The sequence below is a fragment of the Urocampus carinirostris genome, chromosome 11, assembly GCF_059441175.1.
Source record: "Urocampus carinirostris isolate Australia breed hairy pipefish chromosome 11, RoL_Ucar_1.0, whole genome shotgun sequence".
NCBI lineage: Eukaryota > Metazoa > Chordata > Actinopteri > Syngnathiformes > Syngnathidae > Urocampus > Urocampus carinirostris.
Window position 1 is genome coordinate 34,360,248 of NC_142359.1, and position 17,408 is coordinate 34,377,655.

At 43.0% G+C, this 17,408-nt stretch overlaps 2 protein-coding genes across 4 annotated transcripts; one reads left to right on the plus strand and one right to left on the minus strand.

Annotated features, from left to right (window-relative positions):
- On the plus strand, nucleotides 1-8,715 carry trmt10b (tRNA methyltransferase 10B). Of its 2 annotated transcripts, none has more exons than XM_088347773.1 (8): nucleotides 1-60; nucleotides 220-360; nucleotides 2,446-2,548; nucleotides 2,608-2,738; nucleotides 3,905-4,057; nucleotides 5,718-5,796; nucleotides 5,866-5,933; nucleotides 7,540-8,715. In XM_088347773.1, exons 2-8 carry the CDS (start codon nucleotides 229-231, stop codon nucleotides 7,792-7,794), a joined length of 921 nt encoding a protein of 306 aa, XP_088203899.1. In that variant the 5' UTR covers nucleotides 1-60; nucleotides 220-228; the 3' UTR covers nucleotides 7,795-8,715. The 2 variants fall into 2 exon arrangements, with proteins under 2 accessions (XP_088203899.1, XP_088203900.1); XM_088347774.1 differs by having other exon boundaries at nucleotides 2,446-2,536.
- Nucleotides 8,716-8,855: 140 nt separating this feature from the next.
- On the minus strand, nucleotides 8,856-15,917 carry f13a1b (coagulation factor XIII, A1 polypeptide b). 2 transcript variants are annotated; one of them, XM_088347771.1, is made up of 15 exons: nucleotides 15,841-15,917; nucleotides 14,855-15,079; nucleotides 13,712-13,900; nucleotides 13,404-13,652; nucleotides 12,877-12,995; nucleotides 12,703-12,810; nucleotides 12,456-12,630; nucleotides 11,053-11,191; nucleotides 10,776-10,879; nucleotides 10,612-10,700; nucleotides 10,226-10,379; nucleotides 9,877-10,152; nucleotides 9,646-9,806; nucleotides 9,443-9,579; nucleotides 8,856-9,370 (listed from the first exon to the last, which is right to left on the minus strand). In XM_088347771.1, the coding sequence occupies exons 2-15, from the start codon at nucleotides 15,051-15,053 to the stop codon at nucleotides 9,229-9,231; spliced, it is 2,241 nt and encodes a 746-aa protein (XP_088203897.1). In that variant the 5' UTR covers nucleotides 15,054-15,079; nucleotides 15,841-15,917; the 3' UTR covers nucleotides 8,856-9,228. The 2 variants fall into 2 exon arrangements, with proteins under 2 accessions (XP_088203897.1, XP_088203898.1); XM_088347772.1 differs by having other exon boundaries at nucleotides 15,845-15,892.
- Between the last annotated feature and the right edge of the window lie 1,491 nt (nucleotides 15,918-17,408).

Sequence of the window (17,408 nt, forward strand, 5' to 3'; positions counted from 1 at the left end):
TTGGCCGGGGAATGCGTAATACGTCATATACGTGCGACATTCGAATTGTTCCAGGAACGTGTAAGTATATTTCACTTACTTGTTGTTATCTGCCAAAGTGTATATATATATATATATATATATATATATATATATATATATATATATATATATATATATATACACTTCTACTAATTTGTATGCACATTGTTTATCCGAGATGGATTCTTTTTCGTTTAGTTGGCAAACATGATGACCGAGGTTGCATCCGATCCGAGTGAAAAGGAGCAGACCAGGGGCTTTTTGGAGACGATGGAGCTGCTCCATATCGATGTGCTTAATGTGGAGGACACGCCAGGGAGAGATACTCCGCCTTTTTCTGTAAGTTTTCGCTTTTATTCGCAGCAGGAAGCTGCATGTTAGGCGAATACTGTCCACCCAACGATATAATTCACAAGACTGAAATTCAACCTCAGATTTCTCATTGTCTGATGCTATTTTATTGACCCTTTGCACACATGTGACCTAACCACGTGACAACGCCATGACGGACGGCAGTAAGCCGTAATAAACAGTTTCCCCGTGGGTGAGACTCACAAACAGTCGACAGCAACAACCAGGGTTGGGTAGGGTTACTTTAACCTGATTACTTTCAATCACTTTTGGATTTAAACCAGCTCGGTGGCCTTGGGGGTATGCCCGCCCCAAGACTGGGAGGTTGTGGTTCAAACCTCGGCCGAGTCATACCTAAGACTTAAACATTGGTACCCGTTGGCTCCTGCTTGGCGTTCAGCATTAGGGGTTGGAATTGGGGGGTTTGGTCACCTAATGCCTCCCAACACCTCAGTTGGGTTGAGCGAGGGGGCTGGGAATCCCTTCCTCTGAATCAATCTCCCTAAAAGAGTCAGAAATGACTCTAGCCACCTCCCACTAGGGGGATATGGCTGTGGTATATATATAAATATATATATATATATATATATATATATATATATATATATATATATATATATGACTTTTGGATTACTCCAATACCAAATATGCTAATAAAAGACAAAAGAAACTAAATATGAATAAAATTATGACTCACAATACGTGGTAATTTTTCTCTCCTGGCTTTGATCTCTTTGATCTCCGGCAAAACTAACATAAAATGCGACAGAAACAAAATGAAAATAAATCCAAACAGCTTGCCAACATCATTTTTGCCGTTCCATGTATTCCGTTACTCCCCAAGCCTGCACAAAATTTAGTAATTTTATTCATATTAAGTTTCTTTTGTCTTTTATTAGCATATTTGGTATTGGAGTAATCCAAAAGTAATTGAAAGTAATCAAGTTAAAGTAACCCTACCCAACCCTGGCAACAACAAAAAGCTATACCTTTCAACATCAATTCAATATGCATGTATTCAAAACTGTTAAGTGCTCTACCATCAAGCTTATAACGTTGAATTGAATTGTCAAATTCTCAATGGATAAAACAGAAGATGAACATTCAGAAGATATGCTAAGGCAGGAATCGGGAACCTATGGATCGCGAGACATATATGGCTAATTTCATGAGTACATATGGCCCGGAGATAAAATGATAATTGAAGAAAAACTTCCTCAATAGCGTTTAAATTTTGATAAGCTCAAATTCGAGTAATGTACGTGCATAGCCCTAGCAATACTAAGCTTTGGAACTGTTTGGATCAGTACATAAAGGGCACAGTCTTATCTATAGTCAAGGTGTGACCCCAACAGACCCCGTTTTGGCAGTACATCTCTACAGAATCCTTTATGTGGAAGCTCATATACAAAAACACTAGCCAATCACACAGAACATTTAGATTGGGTAGGCGGAGCAATGCACACACAGCCCGCTCCCCTGTCTCACGCGCTCACTGCGCTAAAGGGAAAAACTTCCATAAACTTTTTGTTTGCAGTTTTTTTCTGACATTGCACCTTGTTTTAAAATCATTATTCTTGAAAAAAGTAAGGTCAAAATGAGCCTCAAGGATCTTAAGTGATTGCGGGAGGGAGACCAGTTTAAAGATGTATATTTGTTGACACAGGCTCTAGGGGGTTTAGACATTATTATTATTATTATTATTCCCAAAATTTTGTCCAATCATCCAACTTTGCAGAGTGAAAGAAAATGCGCTGAAGAATCTGCTTTATGCATCGTCGTCCTATGTCTTCGTCAAAAGGGATACGATAAAATGCCAAATTGGGTTTAGAAGTTTGCCGGTTCTCACAGCCTATCATACAACAAGACATCACCATGTTAAAAGTAGTGGTTATATTCTTCTGTCGTAGTTGTAGATATTTGTATCAACTCAACTGTTCATTTAACTGCTGTGTGCAAGGGTTCATCTGCCGTCTGCCATGGCACTCATAGCTCAGGGAAATGCACTGTGACGTCACGTGCAAAGGGTCCTTATCCGAGCTGAATGCTTGTTTGTGTATTGCCATGCCTCAGAAAAACGTGTTGAGGAAGCAGCGGAACTGGCAGAGAAAGCTGGCCGCCAGGAAAAGTAAAAGGAAAGAGGAGAAAGAAAGGAGAAAGCTTAGTAGGCATTCTGGTAAAAGAAAATTAGGCGTTGTGTCTTTGATGATCACTAACTATCTGTTTGTACACCAGGCCAGGCAGACAGGGGGGAGCTCAGCAAGCGGGTCACCAAGGCCACTGTCATGGAGCGTTTGGCTGAGGCTCGCTCCAGTGGCTTCAAAGTTTGCATTGACCTTAGCATGAGCCACTTCATGTCCAGTAAGGTGCTTGAAACTCAATAGACCCTTTCATTTGTTTGTAAACATTGTGACGTATCCTGTGTTCAGGGCTTAGCCTGGAGGCAGAAGACTACTTGTGCTGGTGAGAGGACAGAAGAAGAACACTAGTATAGCTGCTAGTCTTCGTCATGTTGTGATTTTGTGTGCCAGAATCAGAGAAAAAATTTTCGTGATTGTAAATTGAAGTTTTATAGGATCCCAGCGGACACACCTGATAAAAATAAGAGAGATTAGCGCATTAAAGCAAAAAGATTGGATTAATGCAAATGCTCACCTTTGCAGGGCACACTTTATATCAAGTAAGAGTAATTAAATGTTTATGACTGTTGCTATCGAGTCCATATTAATTATTATATCAGTAAAATTTCTTTTTTTTCCTTTGCTTTAGCAAACTTAAAGCAAGTAGCCTAATTGCCAACAGTAGCCTTGTAAACACTGTGTGTCAAAAGTAAAAACAGGCATGCATTACCAACTATCGTTGAGTATACAATAAAATGTATATAAAATAGATATTAAATACATTAATAAGTAAATGTTTCTCATAAATTACTTGGATTGTATGCCAAACGATTGTTTGCAATGCATGCCTGTTTTTGTTTTCGACCCACGCAGTGTTTACAAGGCTACCTTTGGCACTTAAGATACACACTAACAGTTAGGTAAAGCTAAGAAAATGACTAGATATTTTGTCAATATAATAAGTAATATGGACTTGATATTAACAATTATAAACATTTCATTTCTCTTACTTTATATCAAGTGTGCACTTGAGCATTTTTCATAAGTGCTTCTATTCAATGTTTTCCGTTTGATGCTGGGATCCTGTAAAACTTCAAACTTACGATCACTAACGTTTTTTTTCTCCGATTCTGGCACACAAACACACAACTTGACGACCACTACCAGCGTTCTTATCCTCTGTCATCTAACCAGGGCAAGTATTATTTTGCTTCCACCTTCGACTGTGACGTTAGGCGTAAGCTATGAAAGAGTCCATTCACTCCGTTTTTGGCCTGGGCTACAAATTTAGACCCTCATGAGTCATTTTTTTTTTCTTCAAGAGAAAGTTTGCTGCTTCCATGATGAGCCTAGTTTTGGGGTTAGAAATATTTTTCTAGTTGGTCAAGACCTTTTATGTTGGACTGCTGCAGGAGGCGAGTCGTTTGGCTTCCCAGTTACGGCGGATGTATGGATCCAACAAACGGGCTGAAGAACCATTCAATTTGTTTCTGACCAGTCTTGGTGAGGACAGCCGGCTCCTGGCCGAGTGTGTGCGCATTAATGCCGGCTTCCTCGACTATGCGGTGAGTCGTCGCCTAGACACACAAAATCACTACGTCTTGAGTCTTAACCTATTCTATTGGTAAAGTCCCAAGTTTTGCCACTCGCCAAAAATGGTGACTACTCATGTCCCACCAAATCCTTTAAGAACTTTTGTCGAACAAGGCCAAAGTCACAAGATATTAGACATCTTCTCAATGAAACCCAGAATTACCCATTAATTGGGCTAATGGTGGATTAATTATGGCAGTATTTTTCAACCAGTGTGCCCGACTAACTAGTGTGGTGCTTTCACGCATGTGGTTGTAGTTTTCTTTTATTCCGGGATGAAAATGGTGAAAGTAAGTAAATGACTTTTTCAGTCCAAACGCAAAGCCAAACCCACCAACATATGAAAAAGAATGAGTTTATTCCAGCATTTTTTTATTTCAGGCAGAAGATGGCGTCAGCAAGTAGAACGTTTTGAAGTTGCACATAACAAAAACAAAACTAGCACAGAAAATTCACTTTTCTTTTAAAATCAAAAATCGCTTTTAAATCAAAATGCTGCCCTGAAAAAAAAAAATCACAATTGGCTTTCTTTCCAAAATTGTGCAGCACTACTACCTTGGACATCCAAGTGGTAAAGAACTACAGAGATCCCTCGGTTTTTGCGGTTATATGGGACCAGAACCACCCTAGATAAGTGAAAATCCGTGAAGTAGCGTTGCACATTCATAAACGCCCCCTAAGGGTTATTACTTACCTCAAGATGATGTCATTACCGACTGGAATGTTACGACTGTAACAAAATAACAAGTATAAAGCTACAAATGATAACACACAACACATAATTGCAGTTGAATAAATGGTTTTATTGTTAATATCTGAAAGGAAAACAAAAATGGAGGGATTGTCCTTTCAGTGTGAGAAAGAAATTTAGAGATAGGCTGTCTAGCTGCGTACTATTATTGGGTGTCCTTGGATTAAGCCAGATCTCTGCGATAAATAAAATAAAACTCTCAAATGTAACAGTATCCCACGAATTGTAGCTTCAGGTCATCGGTTTTATGCTTAATGGACTTGGCGTTGGAAAGATGCAGGGTCCACCGCGGTGGTTTGGGAGATTTGTTAGCCTAGCTGTTAGCAGTTGGCCGGACCAGCAGCACCGTTCTTGCCTTCTCACCGACGCCGCCCAGTCACTTCCGGAACCCGATGATAATACATAAAGAACACGATGATGATCAATATTTTGTAGCGCTCGTATGACTTTTCTACGAGTCCATTTTAATTTCTGCATTTATTTTCAATGTAAAGAGCTGCTAAAAGCTAGCAGGTGCTATGCTTCCCAGTTTGTTTACGGAAGCAGTGCCCGCCCGGTGTTCACCTGACAGCATACACTATCATAGTCGCGCACACAGTCACACCCATCTAACACGGAGCACCCTCAGAGTGCTGTCTAACAGAACACAATGCACGACACGATATCAATGACAATAAAGACCAAATCAAGGAGTCTCTGTCCATTAAAATGAGTTATAGTACTTAATTTGCACAAATGCAATGCTTTAGCACTCCTTTGTGTCATCTTAATGCGTCAAAACTTGTGCTTTTCAAGTAAAGTATTGTGTAAATTCGAGCCAAGAAAGGCCAAAGACAAGAATTAGACGTTTGAAGTTGAACAATTGCTATTGCTTCTTACAGATGGAAAGGACGGAGCAAAGCTGCCTGGACATTTTCCCCCCGGCCAGTATCGTTTACCTCTCGCCTGATGCCGAAAAGGGTTGTTGGCTCGTAAAGTCGCTCAACGAACGCAAGACGAGCAGGCTCTGACGTCCACATGTCCTTTCAGCTTTAGAGCGAGTGGAGTGTGGCAAGGTGTACGTCCTAGGGGGTCTCGTGGATGAAAGTGTGCAAAAGGTGCCAATGAACCCATGTTATGTCCTGTAAATGCAAACAGTATATTGGCTACCTGTTCAAATTCATAATTATATGATTATATATATATATATATATATATATATATATAATTATTCATAGTAGAGGTAAGCTAGGTTCGAAAAAATCCAGATGGACCGACACTGCCTGCAGGTATTGAAGCCAGAACCAGCCCGAGCCTGACAAATTAAATTGATTTGAAGAACCGAGCCCGCAGCAAACCAGATTTTTAATATTTTATATTTGAGCAGGGCTTTCAGGGTTCCACAAAGAAAAATAAACTAAGAAGAATGACGGAAGGATAATAGAATTTTTTAAAAGAGCAGCGAGCAAGAAGCGCAGGCCAAACCCGAACTAATGATTGACAGTTTAGGGCGCACTCAAGTTTCCGCTCAGGTCAGGTTTAGGCTTAGGCTTAAGATCTTACCTCTAGTTCAGTGGTTCCAAAAGTCAACCTGGGCCCGGATCCCCAGTTATGAAATGAAATGAAATGAAATGAAATGAAATGATCTGCATTTATATAGCGCTTTTCAAGTCAATGACTTCCCAAAGCGCTTTACATTGTGCTTCACATTTCCCAATAGCGGCCGTGATCTGTGCAGCCATGTAAGGCGCTAACCTGCTTATTGGGGGTATTGGGGGTTCAGTGTCTTACCCAAGGACACTTCGGCATGTAACACGGACAAGCCGGGATTCGAACTGGGATCCCTTAATCCTAAAACGATCGCTCTACCTCCTGAGCTACTGCCGCCCAGTTAGTCGTTTAAAAAGCTTCCGGACCCCCAAACTCAACTTTCGTCAACAATGTAGTGCTTTACAGTTATGCCCTTTTAGTACAATGAAATACTCAATTTTAGTGGTGCTCTTGCTTTTTTTGCAAAATAAATTGATACATGGTTCAACACTGCAAAGGGCAATTATAATATCCTAACTTTCCAGACAATTTTGTTTTTTTTTTGTCTTCACATCTAATAGAGTTGAAAACCCTGCCACACATTTGTACGGAGTAACAAAAGGAACATAGTATTCCATGGCTGATTTGACGAGTTTTGGAAACAGTTCCAACCCCTCGCAGCAAAAGGTCGTCTTTGTCTTGTTGTCAAATTACTGACTGATGGCTTCTGAAAGTACAGAGTTTTCGATGAGTCCCTCTTTTCTGTCGTCTCCGTCCGTGTCAAGATAAAAGCCAAAAGGCTTCTTTCCAGACAATTCATGAAGTGTAAAATAATGGTCAAAACCTCCCTGCTGTGTTTTCAAATGGTGCTGGAGCTTGTCAAGTGCTGGGAAATTATCAGTTTAGCACAAAATGCCAACTTCTCCAAGAAGCTGACTGTTTCTCCTTCCCCCAGATAATCTGATAATATAAAAATAGGATAGATAGGATGTGGGACATAGCAAGACAGAAGAAATAAATAATTATGTTCCATAAAAAAAAAATATATATATTATTACTCTGTCACAGACAACATGTCGCGGGCATTCTGACGGTCCGTGAACCCCACTTTGGGAACCACTGCTCTAATTCATAGAACCAGCTTATTCACCAAAACTATAGATGACAGACATTTTGATGTGACTTTGGGTGCAGATGCTGAGCCTATCCAGGGCCAAAGAGCTGGGCGTGGGCATGGCCAGGCTCCCAATAGACGAGTACATGCGCAAGACGCCCAACAACAAGAACTTCCACTCCAAGATCCTGGCCATCAATCAAGTGTTCGACATTTTGCTGGCCATGCGCTCCACGGGAAGTTGGTCACGCGCACTGGACGAATGTTTCCCCCGGGGGAAAGGTTACGCCGTGGTGCCGTACGGCGACAGTGCTGCTGAGGCTGTCACCATGTGACGATGATCTGAATATATTTTTTTTCCTGTTTTTGTTTTAATTTTTTACATCAAGCTGCTGTTGAAGAAAAACTGTTATTGTCTGACTTACGGCGTGAATGGTGTGCATGGTCAACACAAGATGTTGGCTGAAAAGTCATGAAGTTAATCCGGTGGGAACAAAACAGTTATTGTTTGATATTGTTGGGGACATAATATTTGTCATACATGTTCCATCATTGCATGCCAAAACTATGCCCTTGGTACTTAGTCACCATCCAGAAAACTATTCCCCTAATTGATTTTGACCAGAAGTGGGCAGTAATGAGTTACATCTACTCTGTTATATTTACTTGAATAAGTTATGGTCCATTTGGTACTTCTGGGAGTGTTTTGAAATCACTATATTTTTTACTTTTACTTAAGATAAATAGATAGATATAGACTTTAAGTAGATTTGTGAAAAAAGAAATCCCCCCATGTAAGTAGGCGCATTTTCCTTTTCTTGTTTTCTTCTCTCCCGGGTCCCCTAAATGAGGGCGAGCTGTGCGGCCTAAGGTCTGCCCCTTTTAAAGGCGCAGCGTCACAAGCCTGGCAGTTCGCATACTTGTGTGCGTGTGTCCCAAAGGTTAAAAGAGAAAAAATGGCACAGAAATCAAACTTGACCTGGATCAATGTTTTATTTACTTTACCTTTTCAAAAGGTTGCCTTTTTTATATATAAATGGATGCTGTGTTTTATTGCACTCTTTTTTTGTTGCCCAGATAAAGGGCACATTGTGCAACAGTACTTTTACTTGAGTAAAATGTTGGGCTACTCTACCCACCTCTGCTTTTGACTCAACTTGCAAGATTGGAAACTATATGACAAAGAGAACGGTTCTGTATCTCATTCTGTATTTCACTGTATTTGTCATTTGGTTGAAAATAGACATGTTGTTTAACTTCTGTGATGACATTTTGTAGGAATGAATGTAGAGCAACCAGCAAGTAAGTGCATAGAAGTCTGAACTTCTCTGCACTCCAGATGTGTAGAAACCCCGGGGAAAGTGGATTTTTGGGGGACATAAATTCTCCCAAAAACTGTCAGCTGCTAGAAAGCCTTTTATTTATTCAAGGGAATATGCCAGTTTCATGTTTGCAAACAACCGTGCGTGAATACTTTAAGATAAGGCATAGCTACTGTAAAGAAACACACTTCAGATCAGAATTCTAATTTAACAAGGAAGATTCTAAAGTACTTTACAAGAGATCAAATGAGTACTGACAAGACGAGCATTTTGTCCTCACATGGCGTGGCTTGAGTGCAGAATTTTCTAGAAACTACCAGAAGAAAGCCAGGAGGTTTAAACGTTGGTGCTGCAGGCGCACTTTGAAGAATAACGTTAAATGAAACTGGTCTACATGACAACACACCTAGAAACTAGTGGCGAACACTGGTTTCTGATGATCTTTCCTCAAGGCTGGATGGTGAGCGTGACCTCGCCATACACCTGGCGGAGGGCGGCGCAGTCCAAGGTAGCAATCAGCCGGCTGTTGCCTGCCCTATGCGGGGTGAAATACTCACTCCAGATGAGTGAGGAGCCTCCCGTGATGACCCTGTAGGTGAGATGGTGGAGGTGGGAGCATATAGCATGGGCACTGCTATGGCCACGTGGAAGATGCCCTCACCTGTAGTACTTGGTCCTAGGCAGCATGAGTCCGGCCCCTTCCATGCGCACATAGACGTCCTCCAGGCTGACACTCAAAGGGTTGGTGAACTCCACTGTAGCCATCATTTCCTCGCTAAGCTTGCCGGGCCCCACAACCTGCAAAACATGCGAAATGGATGCACCTGTGGAATTTAGATTGAAAGCCCAGCTTTGGGTCTGCACCTTGACGCTAAGTCGGGGACCACGTAGGCGGACCACTTTCATGGCACTGACAATCTGTCCTGTCTCAGTGACCTTGCCCGTCACCATAAAGTGCAGGTTGGACTGCTCGACCAGTGACTTCATGTAATGCTGGGCTCGGATGCTCACTGACTCATGGGCACCTGTTGGGGAGAAACTATCGTATTTGACTGTGCACTCCACTCCGCCCCCGCACCTTCCAAGTGGACTCACTGCCGTGAGGATCCATGGTTACAGTAGGAGTGGTGAACAGGAACTCGGCGCTGACCAGGCCCGTGTAGTAGACCACGCTGCCGCTGACATATGCTTCAAGCGTCCGCCGGCTCCCACTGCGATTGGTCACCTTCAGTGTCAAGTTAAAGTCTTGCCCCAGGGCGACTTCCATGTGGGATATAACCAGATTGATGTCCGCAGACGCCAGGTTTGCTTTTTCCCGTTTGCAGCTGAAACCTTCGGCTTTCTCCAGAACCGTGCGCTCTTCTGCGCTGCCTTTCCAGTAATATAAAACAGCGAGCCGTCATTGGGAAGGTAAAGATAACAGGAAGCGGCAGCTGCTCCTCACCTTCTGGAAACTTATACATATCTGTGATGTCACGGTGACCCGAGCCTCCGGCAGCCTTCGTCAGAACCAAGCGACCAACATGGGTGCGGTTGACTTTGACCGGCTCCATGCTGCCGTCCTTCCTTCGAGAGTAAAACACCATGTCGCTGTTCACCTGCAAGGGCATCAGAGAGGCACTGGCTACAAAACCATCTCAATCAATACAGCTGGTAACAAAATTGAGTGGACCCCTCTAGGAAACAGAGTTCAACTGGTGATTTTTGGGAAAACCCGGTCCAGGATGTGGACTCTTCCGGACAAATAAGAATATTCAGTCTCACGTGTGTACTTATTTGGGTGCTGTTTTTTCTCAGCATCAAGCTTTGAAAAGTCAGTGAGCGACTCACCTCTGCAAACACAAAGGCAGCGTCAAAGGGGAAACAGATTTCACCGTGTTTGATCGCGCGGACGGAAGCCGGGCCGCAGCGGTACAAGCCTTGAAAGGAGTAGCGGGAGCAAAACCAGAGTCACCAATGGAAGGTTACATGTGACTACACACACCGGTGGGTACCGTCGCTGGTTTCTTGCGGGGTGGCGTCCACAACCTGCCAGCCTCCAAAGCCCGCCGGGAGGTCCGGTCGAGACATATAGCACTCATTCCAACAGTGGTAGTTCCTGGCACCAGCAAAGGTAAAGAAAGAGATCCATGGACACCAGAGCAGAGCATATTCCTGTGATTAACTTCTGACACCTTAATCTAGCAATTTTATATCGTAAACTGTGTTATGATTCTGAAATTTCCCAGAACTGTCGCTACAATTTGAGATAGGAAGAGAGTGGAGAGCTACCAGATGGAGTCGCGGGTCCGCCCACGGTCGATCCGGCCGTTTTCATCCAGGATAATGTCGGATCTGAGGTTCCCGTCGTTGTCGTGGGCTGAGAAATAGTTGGTGACCACTCGTGACGGGATGCCAAGGCAGCGTAGGACTGAGTAGGAAAGCAGCGTTTTGTATGTGGTCAATGTCATCCATCTCTGGCCTCACAAAAAGTTGTCAGGGAAGCAAAACCGCTACAACGACCAACATGGAGCGTCTTGTTTGCAATGACATGTGTATTAAAACACATAACATTATTACTTTAGATGTTAGATTTTTATAAGTATAACATTATGAAAGAAAGGCAATTTTACATGATAAGTTGACCCGAAATAAAAGTATACAGACGCTCCTATACTTACGACCATTCGACCTATGAAAAACGGTAGATACGAACATTTTTTTTCGGAATGTTGAAAAATATCCGGACATTGCTGTAAGTTAGATTTTGTATTGTTTGCACCTTTCTCCGAGTACAGGACAGTACTGTACTGCTTCTTTCTGCTGCAACCGGCATGTGGCGCTGTGAGAGGTCACCCAGCATCCACCCTGAAGAAGAAATACGCTTCCTCTTCCTAGTTCGTGTGTAAACATTATATGCTGTATCTCCAGCGCTAAGAACTTTGACATTTTATTGTTTTGGCTTTATTATTGTACTGTTCTCAGCTCAGGGATGCTGCTGGAAGTGTGAATTTCCCTTCGGGGATGAATAAAGTATCTATCTATCTATCTATCTATCTATCTATCTATCTATCTATCTATCTATCTATCTATCTATCTATCTATCTATCTATCTATCTATCTATCTATCTATCTATCTATCTATCTATATATCAATATGTTTGGTAGAAAGTGTAAAGAAGAGACAAGCCGTTTCATTTGAAATGAAAGTGGAATATTCAAGCTTGATGCTGTTGAGAAAATGGTTGGATCGCTTTTTTTTGGCCACTTTTTACCACCAAGGAAGTCGCCTAACTCTTGAAGTTCATTTTCCAAAAGTAAGTTAAACTGAACTTTATTCATCTTTATAGAGTATATTATTTTATGAAATGTTTATTTTTTTAGTACAAAACAATACAAGTTACTTATACAAGCATCAAAGATACTCATATAAACCTTAAACATACATTCCATACAAAATATAGCACTGAAACAACTTACAAACAAATTCAACCTATCTCGTTCGCAAGTAGGGCAGCGTCTGTATGGATTTGTTTTTAATAACAAAAACTGGTGTTCTTGGTGATTGGTCAAACGTCCTTTAGATTCTTCTTTTTTTAAAACCGTGGTTTAAGTGGATCAAAGAGAAATTAGTGCAACTGATGAGCGTTTAAGCTAAATATAACTTTGCATGCGTTTTCCACTCCTCCACTCACAGGTGTTGAAAACCGCGGCGTAGACCCAACACTGCGCGTAGCAGACAGGCGTCTTGGCACTGGCGTAGGTGAGCAGAATCTCCGTACTGCCGGTCCAGGCCGTGGGCGCCACCCCGTAGGTGTAGTCACCGCTCCAGTTGCCCACCAGAACACCATCGTCGTCACGGGCATCAAGCTGCGTACAGGTACAAAAAGCTGAAACTTTTGGATGGTGAAAAGAAAAACAAAAAATAAGGTTGTAGCTCACCATGGCAGAGGCCCTTCTGGCCACCTTGATGGCATCCCCTCTGTTGCTCAGAGGCATTTCACACCTGTCCAAGATGTACAGGCATGCATCCAGGACACCGTAGTTGAACTGCAAACCATTGAATGTGTATTTTTGGACGTGGGTCCAATGTATTTCACAATGTGGGAAGCGCACCTGACCGTAGTTCCAGTGTCTTTCGGCGATGTCGTCATGTGAGCCATGGTAGATGATTCCAGTTTCAGTCATTATGCACTCCTCCCTCTCAGCGTCATCAGGCAGAAACACACTGTCGGCTGGCGATGACATGCGCTAACGTCAACTTGCAGATAATGGCGCTCAACGACTTTTACAAGCGCAATGTATTTAACAGAATGAAAGAAGGGCTGCCTTTGGCGGTCGCAGTAGTCAACGGCAGAGGCTTGATTTCTGCTGGCAATGTGGCGCTGTAGCTGAGTATTAAGCGAACACCGCTAGAATATTCATGAATACGCTACTCAATTACTCAAATTAAAACACTTTCCAGCAGAAGTGAGCTAAAACCACATTTAAATGCTTTTGTTGGCAGCAGTAAAGCAAAGAGGACACAAAACACTTGAGTCCAATGGAAATGCATAAATCAAACTCAAAACCAGGAGGCTGTCGTTCACATGGATGATTCTTCTGTTGAGTGATACTCAGAAAAGCAAATTCTTCCAACTCACCTGCCAGCCAGGGGTTAAAAAGCACGTAGACCTGGCGGTTCTTGTCCCGCCGAGTCCTGCGGATTCCGTAAGGAGTGGCTATGGCGACGTACATCTGGTACTTCCCAATGATGCAGTCAGGGGCAGGTGTAACACCAAAGGTTAGCACATCGCCCGAGTTCCGGATGACGCGGCCCGGCCAGGCGCTCTGCTCGTCCTTGCCTGGGAAGACTGGAATGTAGGTCTTCTCGCTGTACCGAGGATTGGAACCTGCAAGAGACCGGACTCTGTGACATTTTCTAAACATGTGAGGCCTGCGCCGGGCTCACCGATGACAAACTCCAAGGCTAATTTGTCTCCTTGAGGTCGGTACGGTCGGTTGAAGGTGACGGACACATGGAACTCTTGCCCACGGCGGACAATGAGCTGCTCGCAATTGTAAGAGGCTGTGTGGTGATCCATTTTGTTGCTGTGGTCTCGCTGATTCAACATGTCCACATCCCAAATGTCCAAGAACTCTGGACACAAACACACACACACCCACACAAACTGTTTAATTCTGGCTTCATTGGCCCAGTGATTCAGAGACGAATCCAGAATTCATAGTCAAAAACAAAAAAGGATTTTCATGAATTTCAAGCAGTTACTGACATTTGTCTCCAAACTTTGAGGAAAAATGCATTACTTTGTCTTTGACTTTTGGGAAGACTGTCCAAATTAATAATCTTTATTAGCAGGAATGACACAAAGCTGAGAATGAGCCTGTTCAGCAACTCAGCTCTGTTGAAGGAAGGATTATTTTGGAATGGGCAGGTTTATGGCCCTCAAGGAAAAGGCTTTATTGTGGCTTCCAAAAGTCAAGTCAAATTTATTTATATAGCCCTTAATCACAAAAATGTCTTAAAGGACTGCACAGGATTACAATGACAAAATTACCTGAGTGTTAAGCTATGAAAAACGCAGATGGACTTTCGCTAACTTTCACTAAGATTTTAAGTTATTTTATTTTGTGGATTAAAATCCACGAAGCATTGCCTTAGAAGTGTGTCGTGTTCCCTTTTGTCTGTCCACTTCGCTGGGCAGTGCCACTTTCCGACAAAGACCGTTCTAGTTGGACGAACCAAAGTCACTATTTTCAAAATGACAAGTCAGGGATAAAAACGCAAGCTGCTAAAAATAGCACGGTGCATTGTCTCCACGGGATGTGGTTGCCACCAGGCCTGTTATCACCGTCAATACTGCTGTTATCCGTCCACCCAGCCGTCCTAGTATGACGAAATGGCGCAAGACAGCTAAGTTTCTCTTGTGAGGCTGTCAATCACCCTGTCACTCAACTGTCCGGCATCAGCACAAACTTCATCATGTACAGCCCCAGATAAAACTCAAACAGTCCAAAGTTAGGAAAAGATAAATGTGGCTTGTCACACCAGAAAAACACTTCAAGCGCAGCACCCAGTGAAACCCCAGGTCACCTGTCAAGGGCGGAAGTCCTCTTGGGCCAACGACTCCAAAGAGCTCGAACTCTGGTGCGTCCCATTCGTCCAAGTTGGAGTTGGCAGCCGGTCCAGCGGCACGGCCTCGACTGTTCACTTTAGGACGGGGACCGGTGGGTACCGGAGGTTCAGGAGCAGGGTCAGCCAGTGCGGCACTGGTGTCAGATAGACTGGACATGTCACTTAGGCTTCACTGGTTGAGGACTGTAAGACAGGACAGTGATGTTAGAGTAGTTGTGGATTAAAAGGCGGTGGTGACTCGGATGGCCAAGTTTGGGCACTGCCCTTACTTTGGGGCCCGCCACTCCCTTGAAGTGGTGCAGTGCTCCAAAATTGAGGCCTCCGTTTGTTCTCCTGGGTCTTGCACATAGATTAACAGTCTGAACTGACGTTGCTTCAGAGGCCCACATGCTAGCAATTATCTGGGCAAACTCGCTGGCTGGCAGCCGAGACAGAATAGCAAGCTCTGTTTAACAAGCCATCTTGACTTGGCCACCACAAATAAAAAGAGAATTAATGTAACTGGCTGCAGTGCTGTTTATGTCTTAAGTTGCTAATACAAAAGAACCAAGCAACTCAATTCAGAATTAAGCTTCAAAAAAATTATTCAAGTAATCAAGCATTCTTTCTCATCTATTTTCAGGAAATTATTTTACTGACAGCGGTTACTAGTCTGCAGTTTCTGCTTTTTTGGATTGACAAATGTGCAATTTGCCAATCTTTTCCGGTTCTAGTCCCAACGCAGTCAGTGCACGCAACTCTCAAGATTCGGTCCTGTTCTTATTTCAAAAACTATATTCATGCACATTTGCAATGGGCAAGAGATAAAAAAATGTCAACTGAAGTTTCGAGTCTGAGCTGGCTCCAAAAATCTTGGTTAGTCTGACTACCACAAAGTTTTTTTTAAAAAAAGATATGCAAATAGTAAGTGGATGTGACAAAAGGAAGTTAAAATAAATTCTCACCCACAATGGTGCCGATGGCTCTTCAAGTAAGCAGAAAGACCTACAGTTGCCCCCTCACAACCGTCTGCTTAAATACCTCACGTCGCTGTTGCCCAGGCTTTGCTGGGAGGGACCCTGCTGGGAAAGGGGATGGGCGGGGCTCCCTTTGGTCCACCTTTGAGAAGCACATGTGGAATCTGGACTCCTGCATCTGCTTCCCCTCCAGCGGCTAAAAAGCCGTCATCGACAGCAGCTTGGCAGACAAGTGTTCCTTCTTTTGCCAAAAAGGCATGTCATAGGAGGAAAAAATTTAAAAAGCAGAAGAAGTCAGAAATCATTTTTGGAAGTAATGTGTGTTTGCTATTATATCAGGTCTTAGGGTGGATAACCTAGAGCCTTTGGACTTAGAAATGGTTAAAATTCTAATCTAATCTGAAAAACAATACGCCGTTCCATAATGGAAGATTTTTTTTTTTGCACTCCTAATAGTGTGTCGCTTTTCAAATCAGAATTCAGCACGTGCATTTTGCCATGTCATTGTCATAGGGCCAGGGCTTCAAGACTGAAAGCACGTTTCTCCCTAAAGCTCTTTTGTCTGATTTATTCATCCATTAATGGTTGGTATGCATTTATATAGCGCTTTTCAAGTCAATGAAGACTTCCCAAAGCGCTTTACGATGTGCTTCACACTTACCCATTCACACACACTCACACACCAATAGTGGCCGTGCAGCCGTGTAAGGCGCCAACCTGCTTATTGGGGGCATTGGGGATTCAGTGTCCAAGGACACTTCGACATATAACACGGAGGAGCAGGGAATCGAACCTACGATCTCTTGATCCCAAGACGAGCGCTCTACCTCCTGAGCTTAGATGTGAGTATATATGGTATGGAGAATATCAGTTGGGAGAAATTCTTGAACTCTGTGCTTGGGGCGGTGCCATAGTTACTGTATTCAACTGTACTTTGTAGGGTCATATACTGTAAGTAATAAAGGAAAGTTGACTGTGATGGCCTGTGCTTCTAGGACAAGTGGAAAATTGAAGTATTTTTTCACCGAAATCTAAAACAACTGCGTCTGCTTAATTTGCAAAAGCGCTGTGGCTGTTTTCAAAAAACACAATATAAAGAGGCACTGCTATACAAAACATGCTGACTACAAGAAGCTAACTGGAAACGAACGCTGCGATAAAGTGAAGCTACTGTAAGCTATTTTAACATCACAGTAGCGCTTTTTCACAAGGCACTGCAATTCAAATGAAAATGCTACAAAGACGAGCTACGAGGTCATAATGCTGATCGCCAAGCACTGCAAACCTTTCACAGAGGGTACATTTAGTAAAACCTGTTCAAAGAATGCCAGGCTGAATTGTCAGCCCCCACACATTTGCAGCTTACTGAAAAGTTTCGACACCCCTGTCTTAGGGAAAATGTGCAAAAGCCAAGCCGGAAAAACGTTTTTGTTAACGGTCTAACATTTACTCACTCGGCCAGGGTCAGCAACAGGAGGCACACAGAACAAACTGTAGACACCCAAAAACAATAGCAAACAACCAGAGCTCTTTGGTTGGGTGAGGGGTAGGATTTG

Bases quoted from the DNA above. Each gene is read 5' to 3' on its own strand.
- trmt10b (XM_088347773.1), top strand. From the start codon at position 229: ATGATGACCGAGGTTGCATCCGATCCGAGTGAAAAGGAGCAGACCAGG. The intron at 4,058-5,717 runs GTGAGTCGTCGC...TGCTTCTTACAG, and splicing joins CCGGCTTCCTCGACTATGCG to ATGGAAAGGACGGAGCAAAG. The intron at 5,797-5,865 runs GTTGTTGGCTCG...ATGTCCTTTCAG, and splicing joins CTCGCCTGATGCCGAAAAGG to CTTTAGAGCGAGTGGAGTGT.
- f13a1b (XM_088347771.1), bottom strand. From the start codon at position 15,053: ATGTCCAGTCTATCTGACACCAGTGCCGCACTGGCTGACCCTGCTCCT. The intron at 10,153-10,225 runs GTGAGGAGCAGC...ATTACTGGAAAG, and splicing joins TATGTATAAGTTTCCAGAAG to GCAGCGCAGAAGAGCGCACG. The intron at 9,580-9,645 runs GTGCAGACCCAA...CATGTTTTGCAG, and splicing joins GTCCCCGACTTAGCGTCAAG to GTTGTGGGGCCCGGCAAGCT.